Source organism: Ctenopharyngodon idella, chromosome 10, assembly GCF_019924925.1.
Source record: "Ctenopharyngodon idella isolate HZGC_01 chromosome 10, HZGC01, whole genome shotgun sequence".
Classification (NCBI taxonomy): domain Eukaryota; kingdom Metazoa; phylum Chordata; class Actinopteri; order Cypriniformes; family Xenocyprididae; genus Ctenopharyngodon; species Ctenopharyngodon idella.
Window position 1 is genome coordinate 42,120,453 of NC_067229.1, and position 16,881 is coordinate 42,137,333.

The following is a 16,881-nucleotide window of genomic DNA, read 5'->3' on the forward strand; positions in this document are numbered from 1 at the left end:
TTGCATATCGGGGCTTAACAATAAGGATAGCCTAAGGCCAGTGTGAACGAGATTGGAATCGCCACTTGCTATATAGGGCCACAGGGCTCTACAGTGTGACCATTTTTAGTTGCATTTGCTACTGAAAATCATTGCATGAGACTGAAATTTTTTTTTTTTTAGGAATACTAGTGCGACTGTCCCAATCAGGCCCGGTTCTAAGGGGGTGCACCCTCAGCTGAAATTGATAATAGCATGTTAGTGAAACCGATTTGGCAAACAATCCAGTGCGTATTTGTGTTTGCATTCACAAGAATGTCAAAGGTTTCTATTTACAACACATTTTGCAGCGTTGAGCAATGTAGCCAATCACAGACATATCTATTGATTTCTTGAATGCAATGGCCAATCAGAGGTGTTTAACTTAGTCAGAATCCATTCACTTCTCAAAACACCGGATATTATGTCCGGTGCTGAGTTCTGCACACTCGCGAATCCTCTCATTACAACAAATAAAGTGTAAACTCGATGTAAATAAGAGATTCATTGTGCAGTGTAGACAACTTCATTGATATTACCAGAAGTTTGTGAGATCGTGAAGAACTGAGATAAGTGACAGCTTTGTAGTGATTTTAAAGGGAGGGCTCTTTGCGCGCTTTCTAGGCTAAATATAATGCGTTCAGAATTTGGATAAAAGTCTTGTTTTTTGTGCTGCTAAGAGGACCAAAGGCCCCCCCCCAACCCCATTTGTAAAGACAGTCGTTGCATCCAAAATCGAATAACTGCAACTGACGCTGGTAGGTCATATGGCAGTAACAATATGGCAGATGTAGTACATCTGAATTTCATTCATACTTCCAACATTCATACTATATAGAACATACTTTTTTAATCATAGTGAAGTAAATTCAAATTCAAATGTAGGGAAAACTCAGACAGTTATGAGATTTCGGATGCAGTGAGTCACATGTTTGTTCCTAAATGAATCAGCCGTTTTGAACGAATCGATTGAATGAAAGATTCAGTGACAAAGACGGTGACATGCCGCCATCTATTAGTAGTTTTAACTAATTTAAAACTATAATTTTAGTTATTTTAATCAATTAATATTTCTATATTCAACTTTATTTAAAACATTAATCTCATAACGTTGTTATTATGAATTTAAATGGATCCGTGCCACTCATTTTTTTTTATTTTTATTTTATTTTATTGCTTTTCTTAGATTGCTTGCTAGACAGACATCTAGTTTAACTGAAAGAGCCCTCAGCCGCCATCTCATGCTTGCTGGATTAAGGATGCCTTGTATTTCATGAAATTAAAGAAGATTAGATACTCTTTATAGTGGCCTAACAGTATTTTTACAAAAAATTGGCAGCCCTTTCTTGCACATGTTAAAACTCTCCAGCTGGACCCAGACTCTGTAGTTTGACTCTGATCACCCACACCTCCAAAGGCACTTATTACATTACTGGTCTTTTGTTGCTTAGATAACATTTACTGGTTGATTAGTTTGTAACCCTTTAAAATGTGTATTGGGATGGATATACATGTGTATACATGTACATGTATATGTGTTTGTCTGGGCTCTAATGTGCACTTCTATGTGTATTTTTATATATACCTCATTATCATCATAATTATTTTCTTAATTTTAATTTAATTTTTTAATTTTTTTTAATATATATATATATATATATATATATATATATATATATGTCTTATTACTATTATTATTATTAGTGTATATAAATTTCATTTTAAAGGGGCTACATATAGAATTCAGAAACCCTTGTTTTTAGTGACACCAGGGGCTGTTAAATGAACTGCAGCCCACAACTTATTGCTTGTGCTTGCACACACTCCATAGTGACGTGAGCCATCCTTGGCCAAAACAGTGACTGAATGTGATTCACTGACATCATGTCGGCTTTCATAGACAACCTAGGAAGTCGGGGGCGGTCTCATTTAAGTTTCACTGCAAGCTGTTCACACATTAGCAATAAAAAAGCGATTATACAGCCTCTTTAAAATAAAATGAATATTACATGAATACATTGACATGTTTGATTTTAAGACATTTTGTTTGCTTTTTTTGGTACTATGTTGGATCACCATTCAACGTCTCTGAAGTAGTGTGCTGTGTGCATGTGATTGAGGAATGTGCAGGGTAGAAATTCAACTGAATTTGCATTAAATTTGGTTGTTTTAACCGAGATTATGCTGCAATATTTCAACTACATTTAAGTTCCCTGTTATAGGCTAAACCTGCAATTTTGCAAATTTCCAGTTTGTTTCCTTTAATTCCCATTAATTTTATATATATTTCCGTTAATTCCCATGGAAAGTTTTCATCTATGAAAATTCCTGGAATTTGCAACCCTAATCAGCCATAAAACTGAATGGTGTGTGTTTAAATGAATTTGCCATCTGTGTAGATGGTGTTTAGACTGACATTCACTCAAGGACTCTGAGACGAAATGTGTCCTTTCCTTGTTTATCTGGGAAATAACTCAAAGATAACTGTTATAACCTCATCTGATCTCATTCTGAACTGAAGGGACACCTCAGGATTTCCCCTTTCTTTCCTTTCACAGTCACCTGAGACTCACCCACATGGATTTGATGTTTGCACTCTTTGCATGTCTTCATATAGTAAACTTGCATTCTTCTATTGCTTGAATTAAAAACTTAGTTTACTCAGCTCAATTCCTGTAATCAGTTTGATTTTGAATCTGTACACTACTGAACAATGAAGATACTGCAAAAAATGACCCCTAGAGTGTTGAAAATGTGAGCATTCATAATGCAAATATATAGTTACATCAGTCAGTGCGCTGGCATTCTGAAAGTGACACTTCTCTGCTGTGCGTTGATTTCTTTAGTATGTTTAGTTTGTGGGGAAAAAAACAAAAACTTAAATGTCAGACAAACTACGCCGAACACCTGGAGGGACTACACCACACGCTGTCTTCATTCTCCAAGTCTTCTATGCTCCAGAAACGCTCGTGTGTCTGATGCTGTCTGTAAATCTGACGGTAATGAATAATTACGACTGGCAGTGAGGTTTCAGGGCTGTGCTGTGTGTCGCTCGTATTCAGCTGAAATCAGATTTCTGTGAGCTTTTTATCGCAGTGGGGGGTTGTTATCTCGTCTCCTGCAATCAGTGCTGAGTTTTGTACAGTGTACAGGAACAGTAAACACTTTGAGTGATGTCTTTTTAAAGAGGAACTTTTGTTGGAGGATACATTTACCAGGCGTATTTGAAAAATCATAGGCTATAGAGTTGTCTATACCTAGATGGCATTTTTAGGAAGAGAGACGCAGTGTTTTTCAGAACACAGTAAGCAGTTTTGGAAGATTTTAGTTGAAAGCTGGTTTAGGTTTTGTTTCACTGGTCCTCTTTACACCTGTATCTGTCTCAGGTGATCCAATCACAAGTGTTTAGGAAAGTCAGATTGCTATTTAAACCTGGTATAAACATGTCTAAAATGCATCTCTTGTGAGTGGTTTTCAAAGGTCAAAAAATGGTCAAAATAAATATTGAGAAAGTCTACATGCATTTTAATCTCGCCATAAACTCGTCAGTCAAACTGAACGTTCATTGTTATTTTAGTCGAGTAACTGAACTTTGCCTGTGCGTCATGTGAACTAAAATTTTGTGCACTTTTTGAAATCTTCATGACTGTATGGTTAATTTAAAGAGGACCTATAATGCCCTTTTCACAAGATGTAATATAAGTTTCTGGTGTTCCCAGAATGTGTCTGTGACGTTTCAGCTCAAAATACCCTACAGATCATTTATTATAGCTTGTCAAATTTGCCCCTATTTGGGTGTTTGTCCCTTTAAATGTAAATCAGCTGCTGCTCCCGGCCCGCTTTTCAAAAGAAGGCGGAGCTTTAACAGCTCGCGCTTCAGTTGCTCAACAACAACAAAGCTGAAGAATCTCACGCAGCCAAAATGATGATTGTCAGTAGAGGTGTTCAGCCTTACATTGTTCAAACCGGAGTCGAACACTGATAGAGAGACTCTGATAGAGATTACAACTTTTAGAACACAACTAGAAGTTTCTGAATGGTTAGTGGATAAATTTATGTAGTTATGTGTTGATTGATTGAACTCATCCGCTAGCATGTGCCGTCATGTTAATCTTTTGTGCAAATCCAGAGTTGAATCGAACCTTGTTTGTGAAGCAGTCCGGCGTAAAATGACGGCATGGCAACAACACTCCACAATAACAACTCTTCATCTTCTCTAAAGCAGCCCAACATGGCCTCACCCCCTTTGTTGCATGTTCTCAGGGACAGGGATTGTTTATGCTAAAACATCAACAATAAACACTAACTAAAGTTAAAAAAGTGAAATCATAAACAAGGACCCCTTTAAGCATGGAACCTGCTCAGAGCACTTTACAAATGCAGTGTGGTAGTTTTTTGACTTCCAGCTAAAGTGGTTTTAGTAATCCAATCGCAAAATGCTTTGTGCTTGTATTTAGCACCGACCGCTTGTGATCGGATCAGCCAAACAGGATGTTAATACCAGATGTAAACCACTATCTGAAAGCAATAAAAGGCTACTAACGCATTAAACTGCTACTGCTGAGATGGGAGAAGCTCAGTAATTGCTTCATCTGGAAATACACAGGACTTTATTTACACAATGTGTGCTCGAGTCTAAATTACATATTGGCTTAATAACTGCTGTCTGCTGTTTGATTTAGATTATCACTAGGTTTTAAGATTTTTTTTTTTTTTTTTTTTTAAATGTCTGTGATTAGTTTGTCTGACTGAATGGCTGGCACCACAATACCAGCAGTGGTAGCAAAAATATTTTGTACTAATAGGCCTAATTAGTGATGACCTCTAAGGTCCTGACACCATAGATGCAGTTTATTGATTTCAGTGGATATCTGATCAGACAACTGGATCATTTGCAAATGCATGAAAACTCAAAAACCTACATCAGATTGTTTTGGCGCCTTTGTTTATAGACCCAGTATATGCATGAATGTTGCTCAATTTATCCATGCATTTATCAGAATGGGATGTTTGCTCTCAGGCTGTATGGAAAAAGACTCCTAATTTCTACTGATTTGAAATTCAAAGCGTAATATTGTTTCTGCTCACACAGGCTTGTTTCTATGGAGTAATTGAGGTTGAATTGGTTAAGCCTCAGGCTAATTGCTAAAACGAATCGCTACATGAAATTCATCACAGAGAAGGTTTCCATACCCAGGTGTTACAAAATCCATCTCTCTAATTGACCTGATTTGGGGAGATAACAATCACAGCTCAGTCAAATGGAATTTTGGGAGAGTGAAAGGTTTAGTTCAGTGGACACCAGTGTCATTTCAGAGAATAATTACAACATGAGAGGCACAGTGAATTGACGTATCTATATTTAAAATGGCCAACATATACAAATAGACAACACACACATATAGACAAGGTTAAAAAATGACTGCTAAGATTCTATCCAGCAAGAAACAGTCTGTGTGCGTGTGGGATTTATTTAGAAAGGCTCTGTGTCTGTAATGATACACACTTATATGCTGCAGAGCCCTCAGGCAAACGTTCAAATCTACACTAGGAGTTTTGCTACAATCTAAAGCCTTTGCCTTGCTGAACATGGACAAGTAATTTCCTGCAAGAGCCCAATTTCGATCTGTTTATGTTTTTCTTCTTGACTACGTCTGCCTGTATGAGATTGTTTGAAACTCCTCTTTATAAGAGGCTGTATTAAGGCTGAGGCAAGACAGTGTGACACTGGAGCATGAAATAGTTTCTCTGATAATTCTTTCTGTCTGCACACCTTCAGCAGATTGAGCACAAACTGAAATTAACAAGATGACAAGTCAAAGAGTTAATGACTTTGTTCCAGTATGACCCATCCATGCTCCAAATGGTGTTGATGATTCCTCAAGTATGAAAGAGTGTATTAAATTTAGGTTTGGATAACTGCATTCAAATATGACTTTGTTTTTCTAATCATCATTCTCTCTCTTTCTTTCTCTGTTTGTGCACAGATTGATCCTAAAGTCGCCTTTCCTCGACGCGCCCAACCCAAGGTCAGAATTTTATAACTTTTGCTTGACGGTGACATTATGTTTTGCTTTTGCTTAAGCATTTTCATATGTTATATATATATATATATATATATATATATATATATATATATATATATATATATATATATATATATATATATGTGTTTTTTTTTTTTTTTTGGTGCAGACCTGTGCACCATAGTGTGGGATATCAATTATGTGGTCGGTCAGTGATGCGTGTGTCCATCTGAAGTGATTTGCAGGGATTTGTGGGTAGTGCTCTTAGTTGTCAGTGTGTCCGTCTCTTTTGTGCTAATGCAGTTCTTCCTCTTTACTCTGTAAATTGGTCTGAAGCTCAAAGTGTCCGCCCAAGTACCGTCCACTCTGGCAGGTTCTTTCTTTTTTGTCCCACAACAAACACCGATCGATAATGGATTTTTTTTCTTGGTTTTGAGTGCCTCACAGATTAGTTTTTTCTGTGCTGAACGGCTCAGGTTTCAGACAGGAGGAAAGTGCTCAGATCCAGGGCATATCTTCGAAGTCTGTTGGCATGCATTTCCAAAATTTCCAGACAGTTCTTTCCCCTTCTTTATTTGCCAGTTTTGGTCCCTTAACCTTTTCTCTTGCAACATCAAGAACGGCTCAGACGTTTCCCCCCCTCCTCAGGTCCCTGGATTCCTGTTGAAACAAAGAAAATACATTTTGCTCCAAGGCAGCGCTGTTATTTATTTTTTATTTTTTTTGGACCCCCTAAACAATATGAACTCCCCTGCAGACGGCAGGTTATGAGAACTGAATTGTCAATTTCAAGGAGACATGGAATGGTTTCTCTCTCTTGTACCCTAGCATCATTTTTGCCGTGTCTTTTTTTTTCTTATACCACAAAGATAGATAAAGAATAATGTACTGCTATTGTTTTTTGTTTTTTTTTGTAAGTAAACGTAAAGCTGAGTGCATAAGTGCAGAAAGAACTGTATTTATTTTAGTGTGAAGCAGAGAACATGGATTTTAAGGGATCTTAAGGCAATAGGATTAAGGCAGATCTATTGGCATTGCACTGGCTTTTTTTCTGTACATGTAAAATTGATTTTAGACTGCAAGCAGCTAATCGTTCTTGTCACACATCTTGCCTGCACTCTGCCTGAAAGGTAGTGCTCGTGTTTATTTCTCAGTGTGAGGTCCATGTCCGCTGGAGCTGAGACTTCATTTTTTTTTTTTTTTTTTAAACATGATTGCGGCTCTCCTGTTGTTTATGGACCTTTTTATAGTTGTCCTGTGTTATTGCAGTTTGAAGTTTGAGAGGTTTGTATTTAGGTTAAGAGAAATGTTATCATCTGTGCTATGTTTGGATTGAGTGTTACAGATGGGTGTGGTGACGTTAATGAGACTTAAGCAATGAAATTCTGTTTTGGGGTTGTAATTCCCTTGTGATGTCATCAGTGATGTCATTTACACTTGCCAAAGTTGGCAAAACTCAAAAATTGTTTTGCCTCAAGTGTTAAGAATTTCAAAGTTTAAGTAAGCAGAACTGGCGGATTTTTTTGTACTCGTACATTTTAATTGTTCTTAACTTAAAATGTTTGAGTACACTAATTCATACATTTAACTAAAAATTATCATGTAACCTCAATGTAAACATATTTATTAGTGTAATCTTAGCTAGCTATAACAAGCTAATTCAGAATATGCTAACTTGCTAATTTGTTAACATGTTAACAGTAGCATGGTATAGCACTTGCTGAATGTGTACAGCAATATAAAGCATTTTACTTGCTCTTAAACCAAGCCACATGCACCGCTTGTCACAATGATGGTAATGCTCCAAAGACCCACATTAACAGAAATTCTTCTAAATTAATACAACAAAACATTAATCACTACTAAATCTCCCTCTTAACATTAATCTTGCACAACCTAAACTCCCCCCCCACCAAAAAAAAACATTATGTAACACTTAATTTTAGCATTTACTCTCCCTTTCGAGTGCCATGGGCAAAGCATGCTGGGAAATAGAAATCCCAGCCCAGTTTCAGTTAAACTTAAGTTCATCTAAATTAAAAGAAATAAGTTCATAAAACTAAAAACAATGAAATAGTTCAGTTAACTTAAAATATATCAGTTCTGTGAACTTGAAAGAAAAAGAAAGTGCTCAGTACTCATAAAAGTTAATTTGACTGAACTAATTTGTTTAATTTAAGTTTGTTCTACTCAACCCAATTAATTATTTTGAGCATTAGGGTTTACAGTGTAGCTGTTGTGTCTGAGAATGTCTGCGTAACATAGAAGACTGGCTGTTCTCTCTTCTCCTGCAGACATTAGTGTCTCAGAAATGAGCTTGTCTTTGGTAGCCAAAGTGACCGTTGTCTCCTGAGATTTTTCCCAGCCAACATTTGTTGCCGCCGTTGTGCCACACTGTGATATCACAACAGATCACGGCGTGTCCCGACATGATTTTAATTGCCACTGGGACTGTGGCCTCTTGTGTCGTTAAGAGCTTTGAAAGCTTGTTATGGAAATGGAAGCTAGTCACGAGTCTCTTCAGAAGAGGTGACCAGCGTGATTAACGTTTTCCTGTCTGCCTCATTAGCATGTGCTCACTGAAAACCGCCACTCAGCTTTAAGTTGTCCCTGATTACTATAACTCATGTGAGATAGCCATACAAGACATCGATTTTTAGGTTGTTTCATTTTAGGGTCATTCCTGCCTTTAACAAGAATGGAATAGGTCTAGAAAAGTCCAGTGTTTCTTACTGGATACTAAACATTTTAATGTACAGTTAAGTTAGGTGTTATAACAAAATTTGCGTAGTCATATGAACAACTTTGAGACTTGCTAATTTTTTTGACCAATTAATTAAAATGAACAGACTCATTAGAATTATTCATTAGCAATTTTTTTTTTTTTTTATGTGCTTGCAGCTTGAATTGAATGTGGTTGGATGGTGAGTCTGGGTACTTCAGAATAAAACACTTTTTACGTTTAGTTCCGATGTCTTGCTGTGTTTGATCTGATTTAGTAAGTAGCACGCAGGTACAGCTGAGCAGATACTTTAATTCTGGTTGACATGCAGTACACATGTATATCGAGATTCACATCAAAAGTTGTATAAAGACGTATGATCTCAACATATATGCTTCATTTTTAAGTTTCTTTGAGGGAGAGGGCTTTAAGGACGGAAAACACAAAGCACTGTAAGAAACTTCGCTTGGCACACCATTATATTTGTGTTCCTGCAATGTCTGTGTCAGCGGAGTGCGTTTTCTCTGCAGCCGGCCTGTTAACAGACCGAGGAGCCAAATTTCACCCGAGCATGTGGATATTATTGTTTTTCTCAACATGAACATGTGAAACAATATAAACACGATAGCCATATGCCGACTTGAGTGCATATGTATGTTCTGTTCGATAATTGGTGCAGTCTGCTTTATTAGCCTTTTTTTGCTCGCTTTGCTTGAGCTTAAATGCTTTTGTTCTGTTTTGTTTTACATGCATTGTTTGTTTTCAACTAAAATAAAACCTCAAGATATAATGGATAATTTGTATATTGCCTAATCATAAGCTTGTTCAAAAATGGTGACAAAAAATTTGATTAAAAAAAAAACATCTTTCTCGTTAAACTTCATTTGAATAAATATAATCGAATATTCATTTTTTTATGAGCCCAAATATTTGAATACAATATTTCAGAAAAATGCCCTTCCCTAGTTTTTACAGACATTTTTAATGCACGAGCAACGCATTCTGATTCTGACATTCCTGATGTGAATAATTTTCTATTCTTGAATGATCTTTTTTTTTCTTAATTTTGGCAATAGATGGCCTGTTAAATGAGTGATCTTGAAATGAGTCCCTGTAGTCGTCTAATTTGACTCTCGTATGCTGAGATTATATTACACACTTGACAAGTGATTTTTATAAAATATAGTTTAATCACTATCTTCTCAGTTCTTTAAAAGATTAAGGCAATTATGAAGTTTGATAAAATGGTGTTCAATTTTCCAATAAAAGATGATACATTTTCAGCAGATTTTGAATCTTATATTCTTGCATTGTGTCCTAACCAGAAACAATGCAATAAGATTCCAGCAACAACCAATGTGTCTGTCCACACCAGACGCAGCATGGCTACAAGACACAACAAATCATAGCCAATCAAAAGTGTGTGCGGGCAGGCTGCAAGTGCATATGGCGCACTTGCTAAGAAGTAGATAAGTACATAAAATAATAAATGTTAAACAATTTTAACATTATTGCAAATACATACTGACTGATACAATCTTTGTCATAGAATACACTTGTTTGTAAACATTGAGTCAGAGCTGCATGATTCTGGATAAATTAAAAATCATAATTTTTTTGTTTCAAACAAAGAGAATGATTCTCCCACAATTCTGAACATAACTAATCAAAATACCAATTAAATTTACTAGAGGTTCTGCCAAAACATTAATTGCTGCAGTCTAATAAAGCACATAATCAGTACCTGAAATTATCATTGTCATAGTTTGTATGTTCCAGCCACAGAAATAGAAACTATTTTTAAATAGAATCCCTCATCACTTGTTGCATATGGATGTTGCAGCTGAAAAAAAAAAAAAAAAAAAAACCATGGTGAAGATACATTTTATCGCATGTAGGGCTGTGCTGGTAAACTTGACAACCGCAGCGCACCGGTGGTGATACGCCAAAATAAATAATAGGAAGAAAGAAATAATAGGTTAGCAATTAAATGTTACAGTCATGTCAAGGAAACATTTGGATTCATGCCGAATGAGAGGTACGTGAGCCTATAAATTTAAGCTTTTTCGGCTTTGTATCTGGTCACTGGATTATCAGCGAATTTAACAGTATTCCATTAGTTATTCAATTGGGCATGGAATCTCTTGTATTATGAACTTTTCTTCCTTTGGTTTGCTTTTTATTAGGCCTATTATATTCACATTCTTTACTGTGGTAAAGTAGAAAAACCTTTTTGCTTGCACATCAAATTCTATTTAAAGGGTTAGTTCACCCAAAAATGAAAATTCTGTCATTTATTACTCACCCTCGTGCCGTTTTACACCCGTAAGACCTTTTGTTGATCTTCGGAACACAAATTAAGATATTTTTGTTTAAATCCGATGGCTCCGTGAGGCCTACATAGAGAGCAATGACATTTCCTCTCTCAAGATCCATAAAGGTACTAAAAACATATTTAAATCAGTTCATGTGAGTACAGTGGTTCAATAATAATATTATAAAGCGACGAGAATATTTTTGGTGCACCAAAAAAAACAAAATAATGACTTATTTAGTGATGGCCGATTTCAAAACACTGCTTCAGGAAGATTCGGAGCGCAATGAATCAGCGTAATGAATCACCCTCTCTTATCATGTTGGAATACTGCCCTGCGGCCTAGTCTCCGAAGGGAGGGGATCCTGCTCTGCTTCAGTATGTCACAGTACATGTTGGCATTCATGATTCCCCTCAATGAACTGTAGCTCCCCAGTGCCAGCAGCACTCATGCAGCCCCAGACCATGACACTCCCACCACAATGCTTGACTGTGGGCAAGACACACTTGTCTTTGTACTCCTCACCTGGTTGCCGCCACACACGCTTGACACTATCTGAACCAAATAAGTTTATCTTGGTCTCATCAGACCACAGGACATGGTTCCAGTAATCCATGTCCTTAGTCTGCTTGTCTTCAGCAAACTGTTTGCGGGCTTTCTTGTGCATCATCTTTAGAAGAGGCTTCCTTCTGGGACGACAGCCATGTAGACCAATTTGATGCAGTGTGCGGCGTATGGTCTGAGCACTGACAGGCTGACCCACCACCCCTTCAACCTCTGCAGCAATGCTGGCAGCACTCATACTTCTATTTCCCAAACACAACCTCTGGATATGATGCTGAACACGTGCACTCAACTTCTTGGTCGACCATGGCGGGGCCTGTTCTGAGTCGAACCTGTCCTGTTAAACTGCTGTGTGTGTGTGTGTGTGTATATATATATATATATATATATATAAATATATGCACTATATTGCCAAAAGTTTTGGGATGCCTGCCTTTATGTGCACATGAACTTTAATGACATTCTTATTCTTAATCCGTAGAGTTTAATATGGAGTTGGCCCACCCTTTGCAGCTATAACAGCCTCAACTCTTCTGGGAAGGCTTTCCACAAGGTTTAGGAGTGTGTTTATGGGAATTTTTGACCATTCTTCTCGAAGCGCATTTGTGAGTTCAGGCAGTGATGTTGGCGAGAAGGCCTGGCTCGCAGTCTCTGCTCTAATTCATCTCAAAGGTGTTCTATCGGGTTGAGGTCAGGACTCTGTGCAGGCCAGTCAAGTTCCTCCACACCAAACTCGCTCATCCATGTATTCATGGACCTTGCTTTGTGCACTGGTGCGAGGTCATGTTGGAACAGGAGGGGGCCATCCCCAAACTGTTCCCACAAAGTTGGCAGCAAGAAATTGTCCAAAATGTCTTGGTATGCTGAAGCATTAAGATTTCCTTTCACTGGAACTAAGGGGCCAAGCCAAACCTGTGAAAAACCCATTCCATGAAGCTCTCTACGCACTGTTCTTGAGCTAATCTGAAGGCCACACGAAGTTTGGAGGTCTGTAGATATTGACTCTGCAGAAAGTTGGCGACTTCTGCGCACTGTGTGCCTCCGCATGCGCTGACCCCACTCTGTGATTTTACGTGGCCTACCACTTTGTGGCTGAGTTGCTGTTGTTCCCAGTTGCTTCCACTTTGATACCACTAACAGTTGACCGTGGAGTATTTAGTAGTGAGGAAATTTCACGTATGAACTTATTGCACCGGTGGCAACCTATCATGGTACCATGCTTGAATTCACTGAGCTCCTGAGAGCGACCCATTCTTTCACAAATTTTTGTAGAAGCAGTCTGCATGCCTAGGTGCTTGATTTTATACACCTGTGGCCATGGAAGTGATTGGAACACCTGAATTCAGTGATTTGGAGGGGTGTCCCAATACTTTTGGTAATATAGTGTGTATATATACACACTATTTATACACACCCCTCCCCCCCAACCACCGTACCACCGCACCACCGCCGGTAGTTGGTGGTAAACAAAAAAAAAAAACTGCCCGTCACAGCCCTAATCGCGTGTCGTGGCATTGCGTCTGGTTAGGATGTGGTGTAAGAAGTTGTTCATGAACTTTCGAGTCTTCCTGTTTTTCCCCTTTATAACCATTAAAGGCAGCAGGAAATGACAGCTGATCTCTATTTCTCTCATCAATGCTTTTACTCTCTCTCTCTCTGAGTCATTTTTTGGTTAGGTCTGTCACGGAACGGGACTCCTGCAGCTGCAGTTGTTGCGTGCATGATGTTACAGTTTTTCAAGTGAAACTCTCAGTTCTGTTTCCATCTAAAAAAGGCAGAAAACACCCTGAAGTGTAAACACAGCCCTCCAGCAGTGCATGTGTCTGGCTTGTGTGGGTTTTAGTTAAGAAAAGAAATGCACTTTAAAAATGGTCCTGCAAAGCAGACAGGACGCCCATTGACTTTTTCACAGAAAACAAGAAACAATCCGATATCTGGCAAAGGCAGCCAGGATCATCGAGAGGGAAAAGTCAATCAATCAGCGTGGAGTTGATGGGATCACGGTATCAGGACACCTCACTCTCACCTCATGGCAAAAAAGATCGTAACGGCTGCAAACAAGCGGTGGGGGGAGGGTGTACTAGGTTCTGATGTGAAATGGCCTGTGGAAGAGTGATTGCAGATTGTAGATCTTATAGGAGAATGTAAATTTAGTGGATGAGCTCAGTTGGAGCCATGGCCTAGTGGTTAGCCTTCTGACACAAGAAAGTACTGTGGTGCTTATGCAGGCTTATATCTCCTTCCCGTCATTCCCTGCCCCCTCGTGAATATCTCTGTCAATAAAAGTGGCAAAAGGCCTGTAATAAAAAACAGTTTGGAGATGTAATGTGTTCAACGGATAGTTTACCATCACCACAAAAAAAAAAAAAAAAAAAAAAAAGGAAAGAGAAATTAGTCATGACAGACCGAAATTACAAATTTTTTATTTTTGGGTTAACAAGTCACTGTAACGATGTTAAAAGCTCAGGGAAGGAGGAGGCGGGAACCGGCAAATGATCAACTTAACACTTTAGTCACCAAATAAACATACACAACAAAATGAAAGTAAATCGGCAGCCCTTCACGGATGACTGGCATGTAAAATAATAAAACAAAACTACAACATAAAGTCCCAGGGCTGGTCCTGTCTTGTCTTCCACTGTTGTCACTCCTCCTTTTATCCTTCCGGAGCTCTTCTGTGGGACTCGAGACACACATGCCACCAGCCTCACTCTGTTTCCACGGCTTTTGTTGTAGTTTGGGTCTCTACTGCTTAAAACTATTCTTGCAGTGCACACACAAAGAACATGGTGTCTGCTAATCAGGCTGATCAGTCTGCCTGGACTCATTGTGCTGATGAATCATGCTCAGGCCAGCACACAATCTGCAGTCGTAGAATTCTGCAGAAAGTTCAGCAGAATTCAGGGCTGACATTCACAAAGTCCCATACTTTCCCTGGCCTCAATTTCTTTTTGTTTGCTCAAGATACAGAATTTGCAGCCCATTTTAATCCCGCAATGTAAAATGGGAAACAGGATATTCAAGAATTTATTTATTTATTTATTTTTTGATGGGACTTGATTTTGATGGGACTGGATTGTGAAAAATGCATTTCCATACCAGAATGGAGCCAGACCTTAATGTCTAAATGAGTTTGCAAGCAATTGTGGAGCACTCCACACTTTTGATGAGACTTTTACATGGCTGAAAGTCAGGTTCACTCTTAAAGTTGAAATTAAAAATCATTGAATCTCTAAATGCATCCATCCGTGAATTTTACATCCATGCATACATTTCATTCTTATTTAAAAAAAAAAAAAAATTACTATGTAATTTTAAAATAATATAACTCGATGTTCCAGTGAAATGATAGACTTTTCTCTGGTGACACATGCTGGACTTCTCCAATCATTCAGTCTGCTTAAACCCTGTCCCTTTCTTTCAAACAACTGCAAGTGTGCACTCAGATCTGCCTCCATCCAATTAACAACCAATGGATAGAATGAAGTCCCCACCCTATATTTTTCTTTTTTCCATTTTTGATAATCTGTTGCACTCGGATGCATGTCACAATATGTAAGAAATATCTCTTACATTGTGACTTTAAAAGCATCTTGAATTATAATAATGTTAATGCCGCTTTTTCTAATTATTATTTGCTTTTGTCGTTGTAACCTTTATTGCAATAAAAAATGAACCATAAAAAAAAAATCTCCATTACCTATTGTACAACAGGAGCCTAAAACTTAAAATGTCAAAATGGTCATTTTGATATTGGTTAACAATGCGGCCTAGATGTCATCTGCAAAGGTTTTTTTCAGTTAAAGTGTATCTTTGCTGAATTTATTAACCCATTGTCGGTGTTACCTGGACTGAGATATTCAAGTTTATTTGTCAGTAAAAGTCTGCTGGATGACAGAAAATGATTTTTGACAGCTCCAGGGCTTTTGTGAAAACTACAGATTCTACTTTTTTTACTTTTTGTATCCCTGTCCACCGACAGTCGGATCGACAGAGGACTATTAACAAAACAGTTAACAACTGTGTTGTACTATGTCTGTTTTTTAAACCGCATTATGGTAAAAATGGAACACTACGGCAACAGCTTTCTTACCTGTATGTGGCGGCGTTTTGCTTCGGGAGATTGGATAGAACTGACTGAACGGCGTGGCGCTCTCTCCGTTTTTATGATTCTTTGCAGCCTTTAGCCACAGCCTACAACGCATTGGATCCTTCACTGGAAACTGAAAGTAAATCACTCCTGCTAAAGCTTTACTGTTTGAATTCTTGCACCCGGAAAGAAGACGTGTCGACACCACAATGACTAAGTTTACTAAGAAGTATTTCCTACTAAAGCAAGGCAGTATTGTACTTTGGTATGCGTATCCATAGCAGACTGCTGGGAGTGGCCTTGGAGGGCAACATGCCCAGTGCATTATGGGTGTTGCAGTTTTCCTATCTATTTGGCAAAAATGGAAGACAACAGCCTTTTTTCTCATTTTTTCCCGTAGTCAGGTAGCACCGATTTCCAATTTCCCCCCTGCTTTTCTACTGTATAACCATCCAAGTTTTATTGATTGTCATTTTTATTCATTTTTGCAGCGGTGAGGTACCCCTTTAAATATTTAGGCTACCTTTTTTTTTTTTTTTTTTTTTTTTTTTTTTTTTTTTCCCCAACAACACTTTAAATGTTGATACTGAACGTTGTAAAATGATTGCTGTGATTTTAGTTATCACAAATTAAAATTCAACATTACAATAAGTAATGTGTTGTTTCAACTTAAAGTGTTCATGCTTGACTTAAAATTGTAAGTTTAGTTAACTTTAGTTTAATTAAGTTAGATATTTAAGTTCTGTCATGACAATACAATACATACATAACATGCTGCTGTGAGCAAGTAAGACAAGCTGCTGCTGTACAATATAGCGTACATGAATTACCCATAGCAGATCTGTACAGGTGGAGCTGGGGAGTTTCTGAAGCGCATTGCACTGCTAGGCAAATGCTACTCATGTATTTGAAGATTGAGCACGCAAGCTGGTTGGCTACTAATACAGCAGGAACCAATCATCTGTGTCCTATAGATAATTATGTGATTACAAGCAGGTTGAGTTAAAGGACCTGTTAGCCTGCCCATTAGAGTTTCATGCCAGAACTTTGTATTTCTGTCATGACAACTCTCGGAGTGTTTGGCATGGTAATGGGTATGACAATGTTGATATGTTTGGTCTTGGCGGAATAGATCTGCTACGCTGC

At 38.0% G+C, this 16,881-nt stretch overlaps 1 protein-coding gene across 8 annotated transcripts in view; it reads left to right on the plus strand.

Annotated features, from left to right (window-relative positions):
- The window catches only part of msi2a (musashi RNA-binding protein 2a), a 180,770-nt gene that overhangs the window by 2,603 nt on the left and 161,286 nt on the right, over window positions 1-16,881 (plus strand). For all 8 annotated transcript variants that reach the window (XM_051908708.1, XM_051908710.1, XM_051908712.1 and 5 more), the window contains exon 5: window positions 6,006-6,047. In XM_051908708.1, the coding sequence (XP_051764668.1) occupies window positions 6,006-6,047 (42 nt within the window). The remainder of the gene's footprint in view (window positions 1-6,005; window positions 6,048-16,881) is intronic.